General features: G+C 34.3%; 1 protein-coding gene across 2 annotated transcripts in view; it reads right to left on the bottom strand.

Annotated features, from left to right (window-relative positions):
• Positions 1 to 20,686, bottom strand: part of TINAG (tubulointerstitial nephritis antigen) — a 97,798-nt gene that overhangs the window by 61,125 nt on the left and 15,987 nt on the right. For both annotated transcript variants that reach the window (XM_055330862.1, XM_055330863.1), the window contains exons 4-7: positions 19,378 to 19,492; positions 7,563 to 7,686; positions 3,147 to 3,297; positions 661 to 841 (exon numbers count right to left, since the gene is read on the bottom strand). In XM_055330862.1, coding sequence (XP_055186837.1) covers positions 661 to 841; positions 3,147 to 3,297; positions 7,563 to 7,686; positions 19,378 to 19,492 — 571 coding nt within the window. The remainder of the gene's footprint in view (positions 1 to 660; positions 842 to 3,146; positions 3,298 to 7,562; positions 7,687 to 19,377; positions 19,493 to 20,686) is intronic.

Here is a 20,686-nt window from a genome sequence, read left to right as displayed (position 1 = left end):
TCAGAGGAATCATCACCTGGCTAAGTAGAGAAGCATGGAGAGCATGATGTATCTAGGGAGCAGACAGTAGTCCTATTTATCAAGTGCATTAGGAGCAGGTGGAGGAGTAGATGCAGGCAGGACAAGAGTCTGTAGAGGCAGTAGGTCAGAACCAAATCAAGCAAGATCTATATGCCATGGTAAGAATACTAAACCATATTGTATAATTAACTGGAAGCCACTGAAGGTTCAGATATTCTGAAAGTGAGGTCTGGGTAACACTGATATGATGCAGTAAAATTTGCCCAGGCTTTCAAAATGAAAAACTAGAATCTAAGAAGTCATTTTCCCATTATGACTATATTTACTTCAATTATTTTGTGGAGTAAGACAAAGGATTGACACAATGACCTACTACCACCAAAAAGTCAGGGAAAAAAAGGTTTGATTTAGCTTTTATCTGTCAAGTATGCAAATATGTACCATAAAATCATTCATTCTGCTAATATTACAAAGATCAGAAATTGAGAGTCTTTAATGGACACTTTAAGATTATGAAAAAAATATATCTGAAACTAGAATTATTTTAGGATATAATAGTTTTTGAACAGTTTTAAGAACAGTAGAGCTATATCTTTTTGAGAAAGTTAACCATTGTTAATACTTGCCATTTAGACTTACATTGGAGGAGACTCTGTATGGAGGAGAACATTGGTAGATCCTGTTCGATTTCTCAATGTTGTTGGGACATGGCTTTGTGGCATGCCGTTTTCCCCTCCCATCAGACCTACTTGCCATAGCACAGCCATAATTGGTAGCATTTTGGTCCTTGAAAAGTGGATAGCATGCATGGGATACCAGTCTATGAGGAATAAGCAAAGAGGTAATACTTAGGAAGATGCCATAATATATCCTATGTGCCATTTTACTGAATTAAACATTTATAAATTTTCCCAACTCTTTACATTTGTACCTTTCAAAATGCAGATTAATTCCAACACACCAGTTCAATATATTATACTCTACTCTGACCCCTCATTTATATTATCATTTAAAAAAAATCTTGTTTCAATCCATTTTAATAAATAATTTATCTACAGTATAGAATTTCCTAAAGATTAATTTTCTACAGTGACTGTCAATAAAATCTGTAGTAATATTAATAAGGGAAGGACTTCATTCTGCATTTATAACTATAATATATAAAAGCTACATTTAATGTGAAAGAGAGGATTTTATGATTAGATGTGGTATTTTGCATAATTCTGTAAGTTTTATAATTAAAGCTGTTTTGTTTTGCCTTTACATTTTTATTGAGTTATAAGTACCTTCTTATAAGATTTCACTTATTATGTTTCTGTAGTTCATGATATTTCAGGAGAGATACTATACACTAATATAATATTAAAAGTTAATAGAGTAGAAAGATATGAGACACATACATTGCACAAAACAAACAGAATCATTTTCAGTTTCTGATTTTGAAACTGAACATAGAAAAGTACAAATTATTTGGTACCAAAACTAACATCATTTATTTAATATAGAAGATCATAAGGAAAATAAACAATAAAAATTGATTTTATATATATTCAATTTGAATTAGCCATAGAAGTATCCAATAGGTTTGCTTCGGAAAAATTCAAGTGTTCAACCAAGTAAGAGAATCTGAGCAAGAAACATGATGAAAGCAAAGCCATTAAAGATTATACACACTTCACAAAATTCTTGCATTAAATGTATTACTTTGGGATAATGAGTGCTATATATTGAATTGTGCCACCCAAAATTCATATGTTGAAGCCCTACCCCTTAACATGATGGTATTAGAAGGGGGCGTTTGAGAGATAATTAGCTTTAAATGAGGTGATGCAGGCAGCATCCCACCTGGAATTAGTGCCTTTATAAGAAGGGGAAGAGATACTAGTACTCTCTGCCATGTAAGGACACAATAAGAAGACAAATGAGAAAAGGGCTTTCACCAGAACTAAATCAGCTACTATCTTGATCTTTGATTTCTCAGTCTCCAGAACTGTGAAATAAAGGCCTGGTGTTTAAGCTTTCCATCTATAGTATTTTGTTATGGTTACCTAAGCAAACCAATATAATAAGATTTGGTTGAGTCTCAGTGTTAATTTATACTTCTAAGCTTTTAAAGAGTATTAATTTTTGTCATAGTACAAAACAGAAGCCAACCAAGCACTACTATACTAGAGAGGTATCAGCCTGAGTTGTTCATTCTAAGCACCACATTATTAAGCAAAATGTCTGAACATTTATTTAAATAAATTTATTGCCACCCATCAATATCTGACATCCATGCTCTCATAGCACCTGACTGTTCTCTAGCAAACCTAGAGTACTCAGTGGATGATAAATGGATAGGTGAGCAGTATATATGTATATTACTAGTAATCAGCTGCAACTTCCTTACCCAAATAACCTAGCTTTTAGGTAGATTAGCTCTTATAGTAGATATGAGAATGCAGTAGGTATCAGACTACATGGGAGTAAGAAAATATAGCCTGCCTTTTCCCATCAAATGGGATGGTGACACTTAATGATGTTGATAAGCTGAGGCAAGTATAAATTATTTATTCATCTCAGTCTTTTTTTTTTAGATTCTATTTATTCATTCATGAGAGACACAGAAAGAGAGGCAGAGACACAGGCAGAGGGAGGAGAAGCAGGCTCCATGCAAGGAGCCTGATGTGGGACTTGATCCCAGGACTCCAGGATCATGCCCTGAGCCAAAGGCAAGTGCTCAAATGCTGGGCCACCCAGCATCCCTATTCATCTCAGTCTTAATCTAATTTTTACCTGGAATTATCCATCTACCTGAGTAACAGAAAGGCTCAGCAGAGATATCAGCATATCTATTCCCATTGGGACTCAGTAGAGTCGTTTGACTCAGAGCAACAAGACAATGCTTACTTAAGCCTTTCTATTAATTTAGTGAGGAATGTATACATGTTTCAAATAATTGCTTCCAATAGTTTATAATCTTAGTAGATAACAAGTATAGTGTATATTTAAATGTAATATACACATTTATCTAGGTGTAGCTTGTACATTTTTTAGTAAAAATCTTGCAATTTATTTTTTCTTTATTCTAACCCCGAACAGAACTCAAGAATCCTAGAAACGTATGTTGGGCAGCTATTTACCCACGTTTTCTCAGGAACCACCAAGCCCTATCAATGCTTCCACTATTGCATCCATGTCGGTTCTTGGCACAGCAAGAGATCAAATTCTGAGGGGACAGATTGGCTGTGTATCGACCGTTGGACTGAATTGCTATTCGGTCAGCGGCCACACCTGTTTCAAATAGAATATTGATTAATATTCAAATGGTACATGGCATTTTTAATAATTTACATAGCCCTTTTTTGAATCCTAGTCTTTAGAACTTTATGTAATTTAAAATTAAAACCAATGTCATTAATGTATCTATATATTCCAGCAAAGTCAACTGGGTCATAATTTCATTCATAATTTTTATCCAATTTTGGTATTGCTCAATTGTCTTATCAACTTCAAAGACTTTTCTAGTCCATAGTTCCTTTCATGTTCTATACAATTATGAATTTTTCATTAAGAAGTCTGTCAAATGAAATTCCTTGAGGGCAAAAATCATATCTCATTTACATTTGTAACTCCTGTACCTCATGAATAGTTACAGATAAATATATAACTTTTGAAATGAATGCAACTAAATGGAGGAAATTAGAAAAACTTATCATAGAAATACTAACTGGAAATTCATCATGTTAATCTGATATATTAGAATAAATTGAATCTTAGTTTTTTAAACTGGTATTTAGGTTGACCACTCAGAAAACCATTCAAAAGCTAATCTATTCTAATGGGAATCTTATATCTAAAAACTACACAGCACACTTTTATCCTTACAATACTTTTGAAAATCATGATCCTAATCTTACTACATAGACATGGAATTCACCTTGTTTAGACTTGATATAAATTTATAACAATATACAATTTCCATGGTTGTTGGGATGCCTGGGTGGCTCGGCAGTTGAGCATCTACCTTTGGCTCTGGGCATGATCCCAGAGCCCCGGGGTCGCGTCCCATATCGGGCTTCCTGCTTGGAACCTGCCTCTCCCTCTGCCTGGATCTCTGCCTCTCTCTCTGTGTGTGTCTCTCATGATTAAATAAATAAAATCTTTAAAAAAATTCCATGGTTTATCAGTTCATTCCTTTTCCTAACACATATTATTGACTACCTGCTAAGTGACAGGCCCTGTACTAAGCACTAGAAATTACAATGATGAACAAGAATCACAATGCCATCCTCACAGAATAATAAAAAAGGGAAATCAATCTATCAGTAGCAGAAAACTATTTATCTTTTTGATTATGCTACCATCATAAACATGAATGATAATATCATGAGAAAATTTTGGTACAAATATTGTTTTGTGTTGTTTGATGGCTGGTATAGTTTGTTCTTGATATTTAAACATAGTTACTTTTACAAGATTTTTTTAAAGATTTTATTTATTTATTTATTTATTTATTTATTTATTTATTTATCTATTTATTTATGAGAGAGAGAGAGAGCATTAGCAGGAGAAAGAACAGAGGGAGAGGAGAAGCAAACTCCCCACTGAGCAGGGAGCCCAATGAGGAGCTCCATCCCAGGACCCTGGGATCATGACCTGAGCTGAAGGTAGATGCTTAACTGACTGAGTCATCTGGATGCCTCTAAAGGTAACAAAGTCATAAACTTTCTTTTATCCATCCAATTTTCTCGAAAGAAGTTGTAGTTTTTGCTCATTAAAATTGTCTATATACTAGAACTTCTCAAGGCGTTTAGAATTATTCTAAAATAATTCATTTTTAAATTATTCATTTACATATATATTTCTGTATGTACAGAGTTTTTTGTAACTACATCATATGTACAATTCTGCAGTGCAATTTTGGCACATCATCATGTGCCAATTTTAAATGCTCAAATTTTAAATGCTCAATATCTGTTCAATCTATAACCTCCTACTTCCCTGTTTCCCATCTCTTACCGTGCTGGGATATATTTCATAAGAGCAAATGACATTCTCCTATCACCTCCACTATTCTCAAGAAAATAATTCCCTATTTCATAAAATAGAAAATTTTTGATGCTTTGACTTCTAGTACAAGGGTTCAGAACCAAATGTAAAGTTGAAAATGTGAGTGTATCAGAAAGGGACACAGAACATAAAGACTTCTAACTCTGGGAAATGAACTAGGGGTGGTGGAAGGGGAGGAGGGCGGGGGGTGGGGGTGAATGAGTGACGGGCACGGAGGGGGACACTTGACGGGATGAGCACTGGGTGTTATTCTGTATGTTGGTAAATTGAACACCAATAAAAATTAATTTATTAAAAAAAAAAAGAAAATGTGAGTGTAACTATTCTCCTGTTCAAAAAAATACTTTGACAACAGTAGTCAAGGAATCAGTAACCTGGCTTCTGGGACCATTTCTGAGTTAGGGTCAGTCAGTTCATTGATCTGTGACTCTTTTATAAAACCAAAGGCTTGAAAAATGTGACTTCCCTCCCAGCCCCATGAATCTGTAGATTCCAACTCAAGGGTAAATATTTTAAATTCCGACAGGACACAATATATTCCTCTTCTACAGACATTTCTGAATCTCAGTGAATGCTTAACCCAAATTGACTTGAGATACTTTAGAATGACGAAGTTTAGCAGATTGTTTTCCACCCTTCTTTTGAAAATTTTTATTGGATTTTACCTCTGAGACACACTCTATCATTTTCCTTGCTTATTTACTCTATTTATACATTTGCTCTGTGACGTGCATCACTCCTGACATTTCAAACTCTTTCACCTATTCAGCTTCTGACATCTTGCTTGAATTTTATTTGGCCAAATAACTATTGTTTTATATATGTATATTTTTAAATGTCCTATTTATTTAATAGCTTTCGACTTCTTTGAAAAACATTTTTTCTTATTTTAACTATTACTTTCTGACACAATTTTCTAGATCCTTAAAAGAACCTAGTTTATTCTTTTGTTTAAACACACTCACGGGACCGGGGTCTGGTGCGGAGAGCCCCTCGTCCCGGGAAAAAAAAATAAAAAATAAAAAATAAACACACTCAGAAAAAAATAGCATGAGCCTAATTTGTCATACTGAATATACACAATATAAAGCCATCTCATCTGAAACCACAAAAGTGTTGAAAACCCTCTTTCTGATGTTTTGGTGAATTAGGTAGGGGGACAAATCCAGACTTAGCCCTGGGCTGAGGCCATCTGTGGGGCTGGGTCCTGAGGACACCAAAACATGCCATCTAAATCAGGCTAACAAGTTAATCTTCACTATTTAACCAGCAACATCTTTCCTTTCATGTTCAGAAATACTAGCTTTAACTGAAAGCAAAATTCTTATGATACCATCTAAAAGGTGTAACACATTAACTACATGAACATAAAATGACAAATGATTTATCTGATTAAATGTCTTTCCATCAATATGAAACAAGGCTCAAACAGGTCCTCCATTTGGATCCCTAATATGTGAGGACAAATATCAGAAATCCAGAGAACATTTATTTCAGAGGAATAGGAAGTAGCATAAACTTAACAGATGAAGCTACTCCAGAGGCAAAATTGGCCAAAGGCATCATTTCTAGAACTAGCTGATACTATGAGCAATGATATTTGGAAAATATATCAGTACTTTTCTGTCCAAAATAATATCACCCTTCAGAGCTGGTTTCTCTAAGAACCAAAGTCCCTATTTTAAAATGCTTTCTGTGCTAAGACTATTTCTGAGCACTCATGGAATTACCTTCAAAGCCTAGAACATAGTTTTATGAAGGCCTTTGATTGTAGCCAATCAACATAATGTTAGGGTTAAGTTATTTGCTGGAGTATGGTTAATACTCCTTTGAGGATAACATAGAGACCAAATCTTAAGATTAACCTGAGTATTGATTTATTGGACTTGTGAACTTATATGAAAGTAACAATAAAAGTAGTATTCCTTACACTTTTGAAGTAACAGCAGTACTAATTTGGAAGCTACTCTTATCACTTTAGAGTCAAAGCTATAAATTTGTTTTTAACTAAAATGATAAAACCCATTGAATCCATTATTATTTTGTTCTGAAGTGTTTCTTTACATCAGAGTAGTTTAATAATGAGGCATATTTTTTGCAAATTTATAGAGAAAAGAATATAAGAATTATATAGTTATGTGTAAGTTCATATTAATATTACTGATAATATTATGATTAAAAGGTATCTTATATTCTTATCATCTGGGCTTAACTCTCAAAGGACAAACAAATTTTGGGAAATTTGTTGCTCTTTTGATTTATCCTCCATTTAAAATTACACCCTAGAAATCAAGACCAATTTTCAGAGTGAAAATGTTTTTTTATATAATGGTCAGGCTGCTTTCTCTGGTCTGAATATGATTTTATTTTAATTGACTAAACATTAACATTTAAATATTCTAAATTTTAAAACCTTTTAATTACTGTACCAAAATCTTGAGTTAAAAGGATAATTATAAGGAAATAATTAAAATGACTTTTATTACTTGCAGTAGAAAATGCCCATGATGCAGCACAATTTTTTTGATCCAATGGGCCATGAGTCCATCCAGGCCATTTATAAGAAGCAATAAAAAACTCTGGAAGATCAGTTGTTGCAGGTAAAGAAGCCTATAGAAGAGAGGCAGACATGTCAGATTTCTTCAAATGTATTCCAATAACCATTATAAGAAAATGCCGTGACCTTTTATAACATTTATCATTATTTCTTTTATTTTGTACACTCATGTTTTCTGAATGACATCCCTGGAAGTATTAGTAGTGTAGAATTTCTATTTCATATATATTTAAAAATAATTTAATGCAGGGAATCCTAACATAGAGCAAAATCAGAAGAACAAGACGTAGAATTTTTCCTGGGTTACCATATAGTGCAATAATTTTAGCCATTGTTTCTATCACCTTGAATCAGAGTTTGGGTCACCCATATGAAAGACTACATGGTGTTATTTAAACTTGACCTCATAAATAACATTTATGTTTATGTCCCTTCTTATATTAGAGAGTGTGATTCTGTCTGAAATTAATTTTGAAATAATGCATCTGTGGCAACTATGCATTACTACACTAGAAGGTCCAAGGAGCACCAATTTTACACCAGCCATTAGGAAACCAAACTGGGATGAATTGGTTGATATTCAGAAAATCCTTGAAGATTAAAAAGGGCTTCAGAAAAATGTGGAAAGCCAAATATACAATACCATTATATCTTCAGAGCCCACATCCAAGTTCTGACACAGTTTCAGCTGTTGTCTTTCCAAGAATGTAAATTAAAAGTTATGCTCCATTCAAGTCACTCAAAGAAAATCTCAAACAAATACCCTGGTTTTGTCTCCAAACTTTTCTAAAAGGTGACAATTTTTACTTCCATAAATAATAAGGACTCGAACTAAATAAGAATTTGTTTATATTTTTGTTACTTAAGCATACACACACATTCACACACATCATTTCTAAGAGTGCTTTAGAATTTTCAAAGGGTTCTAATACTCAATATTTTATTTTAACTTCTCAATAGTTCTATGTTTTATAATCATGGCAAAAATTATTCATTGTATTTTATGAATGAGGCTACAAACTTCTAAAAGTTAAATGACAAGCTAAGGTTAAATAAGAAATACCTCTGAAATCAGATCCAGGTTTTAGAACTCTTAACACTAAGTTCCATTTATCATTTACTTACTTTATCAGAAATATGTTAATATTTTGCAACAGAAGCAAAATGTCTATAAAAGCTAAAATTTTACCTACTTAAAGGTTTTATGAGTGTGCACCGCATTAAACAAGTCAGGCTACTGATCTGATGTCTTGCAAGCAAAATTACTTCTGACAAGTACACAATTGCTTCAAAGACTAAAGGAAGATTCGGAATTTACATGTCAGCTTGAAAAGGTATCCATCGAAAATATCTATAAATTTGAATTTTAACGAGAGTTCAGTTTTGATTTAAAGAAACTATTATCATCTGATAAGAAAGTTATTAAATCCTGAGTTCCATTACTAAAAGTCCTCCTATTCAGATGATGGAAGAAAAGAATAGAAAAATGTCAAGCGGATCACAGTAGAGGGCCTACTTTAAGAGGCAGTATCATGGGGCAGCCCGGGTAGCTCAGCGGTTTAGCGCCGCCTTCAGCCCAGGGTGTGATCCTGGGGATCTGAGATAGAGTCCCACGTTGGCTCCTGCAGGGAGCCTGCTTCTCCCTCTACCTGTGTCTGTGCCTCTCTCTCCTCTGTGTCTCTCATGAATAAATAAATAAAATATTTTGTTTTGTTTTTTTTTTAAAGAGCAGTATCATGGAAATCCAAGTTCGATTCTTATGCCATTAGACTGACCAGACTGCAGAAACCTAGAGTTTGAGCAGAATAAATTTACTGCTCTGAATAGATAGTTCCACAGAGATAGATTCACTCTCCAAGGGAGTCTTTCTAAATTTGATGGGTATATACCCATCTTATTAGTTATTAATACCTTCCAATTTTATTATTATTGGCATATCAGTATGCTTTTAAAAATTGATAGTACTAAGTTGTCTCAAGTTTCCAGAAAAACAGGTACAGTGTTGGTTGTTATTTAATACTTTATAATTTAATAAAATAGCTAGGGCATTTTCCTTCTGCTCTGTTGAGGTAATAAAAATACAACTATTACTTCACACACATTTCAGCCTGGTTGAGTTATTTAGAATTTGATTTCCATATGCCAAAGCCAATCAGAATGTTTTGCACATAAAACATTGCACAAGGAAGTGTGCAATAAATGTCTCATGATAATGAGGAAATATAGATCAAACTGGTAGATTTAAATTCTTAAAAAAAGTTTCTTTCCCCTAGACACATTGAGTTGGATTATAAATACCAGTCTGCTTTTGTTGCTTTTCTGATTTATTGCTTAAAAAAATACAAATGGTTAATCTTTCTCTATAAGATAAGGCAATATAGAAATAACAAGCAAAATGACATTTTTATTGAAAACATATTTACCAACCCACTAAGCCAGATCCAATTCATAAAGCTCACCTATTGGATCTTTCAGAATTTTTATCACTTATTTAATATTGTTTTTCCTAAAAATAAGCTCATAGGATTTGAAGATCAACAGGCGCACACTATCTTGCAATTTTATTTGCCTTATGATATCAGATAATCTAATGTAATAAGCAAAGAGAAAATTTTATATCCCATTATTTCTTAATTATTGCATGCCTCTCTAAAGTAAGAGTGTTTTATGGGCTTACCAATGAAGGTAAATATCACAGAATAATAGCTTTTAGGAATAGGTAACAGACGTCTGGCTTCAAGAAACACTGTGTGTGTGTGTGTGTGTATGTGTGTGTGTCAAAAGATAGCTTAATAAAGCAAAAGTATCTGAGAGTGACAGAAATTTCAAAGTGACAGTGACTTAAATAAAATAGAAATTTATTTTTAAAAAGATTTACACTGTGGCATATGGGCACTTTTAATTCTTTTAATTCTAATGTTTAGAATGTTTATGATGGAAAAAGTTTCCGTCATAATCTAGCATTCCCAAATTAACATTAGTCAAATTTGAGATTAAATTTTAACAGTCTCCTCTATTTGATATTTCTATTTAAAATTAGAGATTAAAAATATTGTGAACAAATATAAAAATTAAAGGCAACGGTGTACACTGGAGAATTTTTTACAGTACTTCCTACATTTAATCGAATCAAAATCTCTGAAGGAGTAATGCAAACATAATCACAGAGCAGCTTGAGAACACTCCAGTCGAATTCTGGACATTCTGAACATTCTTACTATGAGCCCATATCTCCACAATATCTAGAATGTGAGTGACCACTTCTATCTCTGATTGTACTTGCCTCCAACTTAAATTTGGATAATCAGATTGACCTGAGAATCAAAAGAAGGCAACAGAGAATATCATTCTGTTCTGCCCTTTACAATCCAAGGCATGAATACCAAACAATGTCTTCTAAACTATTTGATATTTGAGAGGATAGGGCTAATTTTTTAGATGCTAACGGCAAAATGAATTTTTCATCTTCAACAATATTTGTCTTCATGCTTCCGACTCTGGAAGGATTAGCTCTAGGGTAATTTTCTACTTCTAGGGTAATTTTTTTTAATGATCTACTTCTATAAATATCAATATTTCATGATCACACTATGGCAGGTAGTACTAATTCTTCTCCAATCCTTCCCTTTTTCATAGAATTTCCATTTATTCACATAAGTAGCAATTTTAGCTCGTCATTTGTAACTCAGAAAAGTGACTGCATTCCATACTCCCACTTGGGTACTATGTGTGACCACCTTACTAAGCACTAGTCTATGAGATATAAGCAAAAGTACCATTGGCAGTTTCTGAGACTTTTTTTTAAAGAGACGAATAGTACTTTACTTTGATTCTTTTTTATTGATTTTTAAATTTTTTTTTCTGCTAGTAGAAATTAGGGTATAGATAGACATGGAATAGCTCTCTTGAATCACTTTATGACCTTGGATAGAAAAACTCTAGAAAACAGAACAAGGAAGAAAGAGCCTGGGTATCCAATTCCATGGAGTTGGATACTTCTAATGGAAGACAACCCATCTCCAGATTTGTTGGTGGTAGATCAATTCCTATGTTATTGAAGCCACTATCATTTTGAATTTTTAGCTCTCTCAGGTGAGTCCAATCATAACTAAAAGAGTACATATAACTGCAAGAAAGTTGCTAAGACAGTGCCATATTTCACTGAAGCCAGGACATAATCAAACATAAGAAGAAGCACCCCAATTTTAGAGGTATAAAAAAGTGAATAAAATAAGCATCTAGAAATTGATGAGCTATGATATTTCCTCAAATGAGTTTCTTAGAATACTAGTTCTGAGGAATTATAATAGATAATTACAAAACAAGGAATTGATTAGTCTAACAGTTCTGAGAAACACTGGTTTTGAAAATCTATTCATCATCACTGCAGTATTTTTTACAAGCTACCTAAGTGTTCTAAGACTCTAGGAAGTGGGAATAATATTCATGGTTTTATATGTTCACGACCCAATGAAAAATATCTTATTTTAGCTTATTTCATTTCATTTCACATCATTTCGGTTGTGAAGCAGATCAAAGGACTAGTGTTTAGTAGAACAGGCTCTGGGAAGAACCATAGTATGGATTAGAAAACCCAGGTTTGAAATAATCCAGAGAACAGGTGCTTGTTCCATCAACACACCAAATCACCTCAGGAATCTACTTTTTAACAGGCCCAAGTATTTATTCATAGAAAGGGAAAAAATAAATTTTCACATTTCTTTTTGGAGATTTGCCTTGCAGTGATTAATTCAGCCCCATGGTGTTGTTCAAGTCATGTTCAATTATATCACAGTGTTATGCACTAGATTGCAACTAGTACAGAAAAACAAAACTGAGAACTAAACACTCAAGAACTGACTTGAGATAAGACACCGCCATGAGCTCATTCTGCCACAAGTTCAGCTGAATAAGGAGTAAGGCTGGGTGTATATTTTCTAAAGTTTCTTGAAGGATGTGAAGTTCCATCCTGGGAAGAAGGGAAAGGAGGCCTAAGCACATGCTTTGATGCTCTATGAATTTAAAGCTCTTAATTTAGAGATGGCAAAAACTGGCATCTTAATCTGTCCCTAGCTCTTTACCTACATAGATGAGAAGATTCTGAGATGAACTGAGGAAAATATATGCTTAAACAGTCTCCACCATGAACATCTGGCTGTACCCCTCTTCTGCAGCATCACAGGTACCTGCATTTTATAAAGTTCTTTTTTTTAATATTTTATTTATTTATTCATGAGAGACACAGAGAGAGAGAGAGAGAGGCAGAGACACAGGCAGAGGGAGAAGCAGGCTCCATTCACAGAGCCTGATGTGGGACTCGATCCCAGAACTCCAGGATCACGCCCTGGGCAGAAGGCAGGCGCTAAACCACTGAGCCACCCAGGGATCCCCTAAAGTTATTATTCAAGCTTGATACCATTGCCTATATTCATGTATGTGGGGAGCTAAACATCATTTTTATGGGGAAAATTTTTGTTTCACTTTATATAAAGAACCAAACCATATAACTGTTATTCACTTTTCTAGTTAGTGTTTCATTTTCTACATAGGCTTCTGTTTATACAGATGACAAACATATTTGTAATCAAGTAGATTATTTTTAATCAAATAAAAAATTTCTTCTTTTTTAAGATTTTATTTATTTATTTATTTATTTATTTATGGAAAGAGAGAACAAGCAGTGAGGAGGGGCAGGGGAAAGAGAAAGAAAGAGAAACAGACTCCCCACTAAGCAGGGAGCCTGATGCAGTGCTACATCCCAGGACCCTGGGATCATGACCTGAACTGGAAGCAGATGCTTAACCCATTGAGCTGGCCAGGTGCCCCTCAAATAAAAAATGTCAATAGCCTATGGTAGGTTACAAAGTATATTGGTAAGATTCCCTTTGATTTTTTTCCAAAGATATGTCTTATCCTTCAGTATTTGCTATCACTGAAATATACCTCAAAAGGAAAACACAAATCCCTCCTGTTATAACTAATGACAATAAAAATAAATCCAGGGGTGTGTGGGTGGCTCAATCCATTAAGTGTCCACCTTGAGCAGAGGTGATGATCCCAGGGTCTTGGAATGGAGTCCTTCATGGGGTTCCCTTCTCAGCAGGGAGCCTGCTTCTCCCTCTCTCTCTGCCCCTTCCCTCCTACTTGTGTGCATTCTCTCTCTCTCTCAAATAAATAAATAATAAATAAATAAATAAATAAATAAATAAATAAATTTTTTTTAAAAGAAAATTCCAGTCAGTCGATACTGAGTAATATCTAGCCAATGATCAAGTATCTAGACAATTAAATAAATTTTCATTTCTCATCTCAATGATTGGTGGATTTAAAAGTTATCATATAGGACCATTTAGAACAGAACTGTCCAATCAAGACATTGCTTTGAATAATCTCAGACTAAGAACACCTTCAAATGGGGGAAGGGGACAGGGAACAAGAAGGAGGCAAACCATAAGAGACTCTTATGGAGAACAAACTTCAGGTTGATGGAGGGGAGGTGGGCAGGGGATGGGCTAAATGGGTGATAGGCATTAAGGAGGGCACTTGTTCTGATGAGCACTGAGTGTTATATGTAAGTGTTGAATCACTAAACTTTACCCTTGAAACCACTATTACACTATATGTTAACTAACTAGAATTTAAACAAAAATGTGAAACAAACGAAAAATTTCAAGAAAAAAATAGGCATGCATCTACCAGCCAGCTTTTATTGCCCTGACACCAGATATAATTAATTTTTAAAAGTTATCATATAGGGGATCATAACGTTGAGCTCAGTGGTTTAGCGCCTGCTTTCAGCCCAGGGCGTGATCCTGGAGTCCCAGGATTGAGTCCCACATCAGGCTCCCTGCACGGAGGCTGCTTCTCCCTCTGCCTGTGTCTCTGCCTCTCTCTCTTTCTCTCTCTCTCTCTGTGTGTCTCTCATGAATAAATAAATAAAATCTTTTTTAAAAAGTTATTATATAATACATAAATATTTTACTTCAACTTCCAGCAGACCATAAAAACATTATTTTTCCTGTGTTAGTAATACCAACTAAAACACAACAAAATCATTTATACTGGGTGACTGAGAAAAGATGTTACACTAGTAAGCTATAAGGTGGACAGAAAAATTTTAAAACATCTGTAACAACTTTGTTCACATCTTTGTTCTCCCTGGGGAATCAACAACACAGCTATTTAATTTTTTTAGCTGAGCCACGTATAGAAGCAAACTCTTAATTTCCCCATTTATGTTTGAAAATAGTATTTTTAATTCAAAATATCTGCAATATTTATAATGGGATATAATATAGTGAAGCTTTTTAAAGTTATTTTCCAAATTCAAAAGCACTTGAATATTATGTCTGAAAAAAAAATCAGGTACAAAGATGCTGATTCGATTAGATTTTATTTGGTATGATTTAATTTGATTTAGAAGCATAGTAGAACTTTCAGGTTCACCAGAAATATGTAAATACGATCAGGACCAATATATCCAGAGCTATACCTTTCTTTAGGAGATAAAAATCTCCAAGTATTGAAGCTTTTGATAATCTAAATTAGTAGTAAGCAATAGCAGGGAACTGACCCTACTATTCTCCCAAAGTTAATCCAAGAGAGAAAAAACAGTTTTATATGGTATATAATAGCATTTCTGTTTTGGATATATTTAATTTAGTATATAATAAGCACTTCTCTTTTAGCATTTCATGGACTTCTTACAACCCCACAAACAGGGTACTACTGCCTTCACCATTTCACAGAGGAGGAAATGAAGGCAATAAGTGAAAGAGCCAGACTGAGTCCAGAGCACTGGGTCCAGAGCTTATGTTCATTATGGTGTATGGAATGGTGCCCTCATGAATAAACACAGTGGCTGACACATGCCTATTAACAGACTTCAACTGTGATGTTTCTGCTGGCTCAATAGGACCTCAGTCAATGCTAGTTTTGCATACTGTCACAACAATTGGTTGTCTCCCTTGTTTTCTTTCTGAGACACTGAGAAAGTTCTTGATCTGTCCCTAAATACACTTCTACTCTAGTGTGAATTTTCAGTAGGAAGATAAAAAGCACCATTTCACAAATTTATTTGACCACGGATGGGACACCTTTATTCCTAATCTTGAAAGATTGGTGGTCCATGAGATGAACGTTGAGAAATATTGAAATAAGGGTCAAAGCATGGCATAACCTACTTTGCACTTTAAGGTGACAAAAAGTTCAATGGCAGAGTTTGAATTTCTTGTGGGGAGCTGCAGTTCTTCTGATGGCCAGCTCCTAATCAGTCTCATTGTAAATCTATCCATACAACATACAAAGTTTCAATGGAGTGCCAGAGAATGGTTAATTCATTCAATAGTTCCTAACACTTTTAGTGTAAAACCATTTAGAACAGAACTGTCCAATCAAGACATTGCTTTGAATAATCTCAAACTAAGAACACCTTCAAATGGGGGAAGGGGACAGGGAACAAGAAGGAGGCAAACCATAAGAGACTCTTACTTATAGAGAACAAACTGCAGTTGATGGAGGGGAGATGGGCAGGGGATGGGCTAAATGGGTGATAGGAATTAAGGAGAGCACTTGTTCTGATGAGCACTGAGTGTTATATGTAAGTGTTGAATCACTAAATTTTACCCTTGAAACCACTATTACACTATATGTTAACTAACTAGAATTTAAACAAAAATGTGAAACAAACAAGAAAACTTTCAAGAAAAAAAAAATAGGCACGCATTTACCAGCCAGCTTTTATTGCCCTGACACCAGATATAATTAATTCCAATGTGGGTGAAGTGAGTCTTCATATACAGCAAAGAGTTACCTGGTCTCAGCTTTCTCTCTTTTTTCACTTGCTCTCAAGCACTCTGCTTGGACCCAGAGAAAATAGTAAGTTTATATTTCTTTTTTGTTTGTCTTCACTCAGGATTATCATCCAGGAAGGGGTCCCCAACACCCTAAAGATAACTTTTTTCCATCCTCTGCTATCAGCATCTTTCTATTCATTAGTGTTACTAACCACACTCTACACATATTCATTTGCACTGAATGAATTCATATAGATTAAACAAATCTTTCATATCTATATGATCATCCAACTCTTTGCACAATGCCTACCGGTATTTCTCTAACTCATGTCCAGCAGATACATCATGAAAATAGTGACTTAAACCAAGGAATGAAACTAAGAAAACAAGCCAGGGACGAGAAAAGCTTTCCCAGAAACAAGAAATGGCTCATGGCTCATCCTTCTCTGGATAAAGAATTATATGAACCCCAGCTCTCATCCAGTTAATATGGTCAAGGATAGGAAGATGTTTTGGGTGTGAGGATGCAGTGGAGTTCCTCAGCAAAATCATCACCACTGTTGGCAGCTGCCTACCCTTGCTCTTACACATAGACCATCCTATGTTGAAAATGGTATTAAAAAAAAAAAGATAGTTGGGAAAAGCAGGCAGAAAAGAGTTATCCAGAAGCATATCTACAAAGAAAATAACTCATTTTCACTGTACTCTGAGGCAAGTTAGTATACTGAGGTAGTTTCTACGCAGTCACCAGGCTAAGAATTAACATATTTTTTACCTCTTTCTGTAGAAACCAAATCAACTTGGTTCACTTCCTGGAAGTGAACTTGTTATATTTCTGATTTTCTCATATCTCCAGATATTAGGACAACTCTAACACTTAGAAACTTTTTGAAAGGTCCTCAGTCCTCAAGCTACTATGCCCTACAAATAAGTAGCTATTTCCTTGCCTTAGATTATAAGTGGGTAATGGAACTCTTACAGACCAGCCAAATTTTCCTTATTGCTTTCCTGGAATAAGCTGGCAACTATATTACACTAATTCATAGCACTCATCAATTTTAATTCTCCCAAAGTATTAATCATTAGTATTTTTCATTTGAATATCACCACAACAACTTTTCATGCAGACAAATCCCTACCAGCCAATCAATGATGAATTAAAATTCGACTTCCTTTTCTATACTATGGTAAGTGACAACTTGAAAAAGAAACGCACCTCATATTCTCCAGAATATAAAATATCCCAAGCTGCAAAAAAATAAAGCTTAAAAAGGAAAGGTTAGAAATAATCCACAGAAAATGTATGTAGACACCCAAATGAGTATTTGACTGACTGGACCCCTTAATAAAAGCAAGGGAAAGAGCAATCCTTATAAAAGGAGTGGATTTATTCTTTTCTTAAATAATTCTGCCTCTTTTTTCCCCCTAGATGGAAATAAAAATGAAAAAGAAAGCAGCCAGAAAAAAAAATAACTCTTCCAATTGATCACATAATTAGGTCACTAAAAACCATGAATCTGAGCCACATCTATAAAGATTTTATATCTTACTGGTTCTAGGAAAGATCCAAAAGTATATCTAAGCTGATCATTTCATTAAGTTAGCTCTACTTTTTGCTATTTTGAACCTACATTGGCCAAAGCTAACTGATTTTACTGGAATTCTAGGGACTATTTTGGGGGTCAGATGTTTTAAGATGTCCTAGCTCTGCAATTTAAGTAATTGTATAGTGGCTTTTCACTTTTCCCAATCTCAGTGTGACTTAGCCTCTCTCAATCTCAATTTTCTTGTCTTTAAAATGTGGATAATTATAGTACCCACTACATCAAGCTGCTGTGAGAATTAGATGAGATAATGTATGAAAGTGCTTATAAGAGTGCTTAACACATAGCTCCTCAATATGTGGCAGCTATTATGATCTTTTCTGATACTGGTTATAATTTAGCAGGCCCTGCTACTGCAACTTGAATTGATATAATAACTCAGGGGATTACATCTCTTGAGAGCAAAGTACAGTAAATGCTTCATGGAAAACCTGTGGATTCACAACTCATCCAAAGGCAAACAAGAACCCTGCTTGCTCCTGAGACACTGGGAGCTTCCAGGCAGCCAGGACCCAAAGCCTTCATTACAGAGAGAAGTGGCTGCCCTCCCGACACTCAGGAGCAGTGCTCAGCCTTGAGCATTTGTACCAGGACTTGAATACAGTTAACATTTGTCCTGGGAAGTATGTGTGCCTAAGACACCACACATTTGGTGGTCAAACTGCAGCTCTATGAGTTAGAGGCCTGTGATACTGGAGAGATAGAAGACTCTTTATACAAGATATCTATTATGGGATGATAACGTCTCTTAAAAATGAAAGGAAAAGCCAATACAATAGTACAAAGCATGAGTGTAGGAAATGCAGCAATTTCATGAAGGGGTTTGGGAGGTCACCTGACAAAATTTGAAGGTGTTCCTGTAATAGAAATTTTGAGAATAAACCTTTATGAATCACCATGGCATACGTGTCTGTAGTTACTAGCACTTCTCTTAGCCTCATGTGATAATGGATAGCCAAATTACAGTACAACTCTATTTGGATGAATACAAAAATTGACTGTGTTTAGTTGAAAAAGAAAAATGAGGACAACTTTGACTTGCTTGAGCGTCAGGTCACTGAACAACCAATAATCAGAAATATGAATTTTTATGAAATCATGAGCAATGTAAATGAACACACAGTCAGTCATTCTTTACCTAATTGACACTGGTGAACTTCCAAAGTTCATGTGAAATTTCTAAGGAAGGTAACAACCATTTTAGTAAAGATTTTTTATTTATATGACATAATTATAACTTTGAAAGCTCAAAACTCACTATTTTAGTTACTGAAAATTTCTTTAAATGCACATACAAACATATCTATACAAATACACATGTATTTGAGTCAGAGAGGACACTTACTGTCATCTCATTCATACTCAGAAGCATGGGGCTAGGTGGCAGGGTACCAAGACGGTACTTGAAACCTTCTTCTAGAGTCATTCCCCAGAATTGGCTGTAGTTCTGGGCTGTCCATCTGCCTTACAAATGAAACAGAAAAAATTGGTATAGGTTATATAATATCACTTTTATAAATAATGTTTATTTATATTTCTGAAATTATACACAATTAGAACTATTACTGCAAGCTACATATTCTTTATATAAAGAATGCATGCTTGCTTACCATAACAGGAGAATCTATGAGACACTCTTCCTAAATTAGATCTATTTCAATTATTTTAATGATTTATATGAGAAATCTAAGGCTACATCATTTTAGACTAAATTTAAGAATATGGAATCTTTACATACTATAAGGGATTAAGTGGCAAAAGGCCAATATATGTAGTTTCTTTTGAATGTCATTAAATGCATTTTAGAAAGAAGCTTGAATGTACAGAAATGTGCTTATGGATTAAATAGAATAATTGTTTTATATATAATTTAGATTTGAAAAGAATTTGACCATGTCAAAGGAAGTATCCATGAAAAACTGAGGATAAAATAGTTATACCTAAAAAGATTACATCAGTGCTCTTAATTATATTGAAATATTTTATATAAATACCGAAATATTCTATCATGTATTAAAAGGGTTAATTTGTGTTAAATGCCCAGTAATCTTTATTATTAATTATAATACAAATTCAATTATGTGAGATTAGATAGTAAAAAGTATATACTTTTTTAGACAGGGTTTTTGCCCTTATATAGGAAAAGAAACTTTGTTTGCAAAATCTGACATTGACATTTAAATCCAATGAAAATTTTCTGAAGAGATGAGAGGAGATGAGAAAGACAAAAGTAATTTAATCAGGGCTTGAATTTTGAATTATTTACAACTTGAGGACAATTCAGTACTCAAGTCAAATCTAAACGTAATCCTGTTGTGTTAATTACCACAATTGCTTATAATGTGATAGATTCTCACGAATGAGTGAAGATACAACTTGATTTTCAATAATATGCCTAGAAAGTTAATGTCTTTCTTTTTTAAAAATCTGTTAGTTTGTAAAACCTTAAGCAATTTGAATCCACAATTTTGGAGTGCAATCTCCATCAACCAAGGGAAACTCTGACTACACTAGATATTGCAGCATACAGAAGAGACCATTAGGGCCACCCTTAGGCTAAACCATGACTTCAGTAAAGTATGTTTTTGGTGCTCTACACTAGTAGTTTTCAAACATTCAGGTACATTTTTGGTCACTTAATTAATCACTCCACT

Source organism: Nyctereutes procyonoides, unplaced genomic scaffold (genome assembly GCF_905146905.1).
Source record: "Nyctereutes procyonoides isolate TBG_1078 unplaced genomic scaffold, NYPRO_anot_genome, whole genome shotgun sequence".
Classification (NCBI taxonomy): Eukaryota; Metazoa; Chordata; class Mammalia; order Carnivora; family Canidae; genus Nyctereutes; species Nyctereutes procyonoides.
Note: the sequence above shows the minus strand (reverse complement) of the source record. Positions and strands in the feature narration are given on the sequence as shown.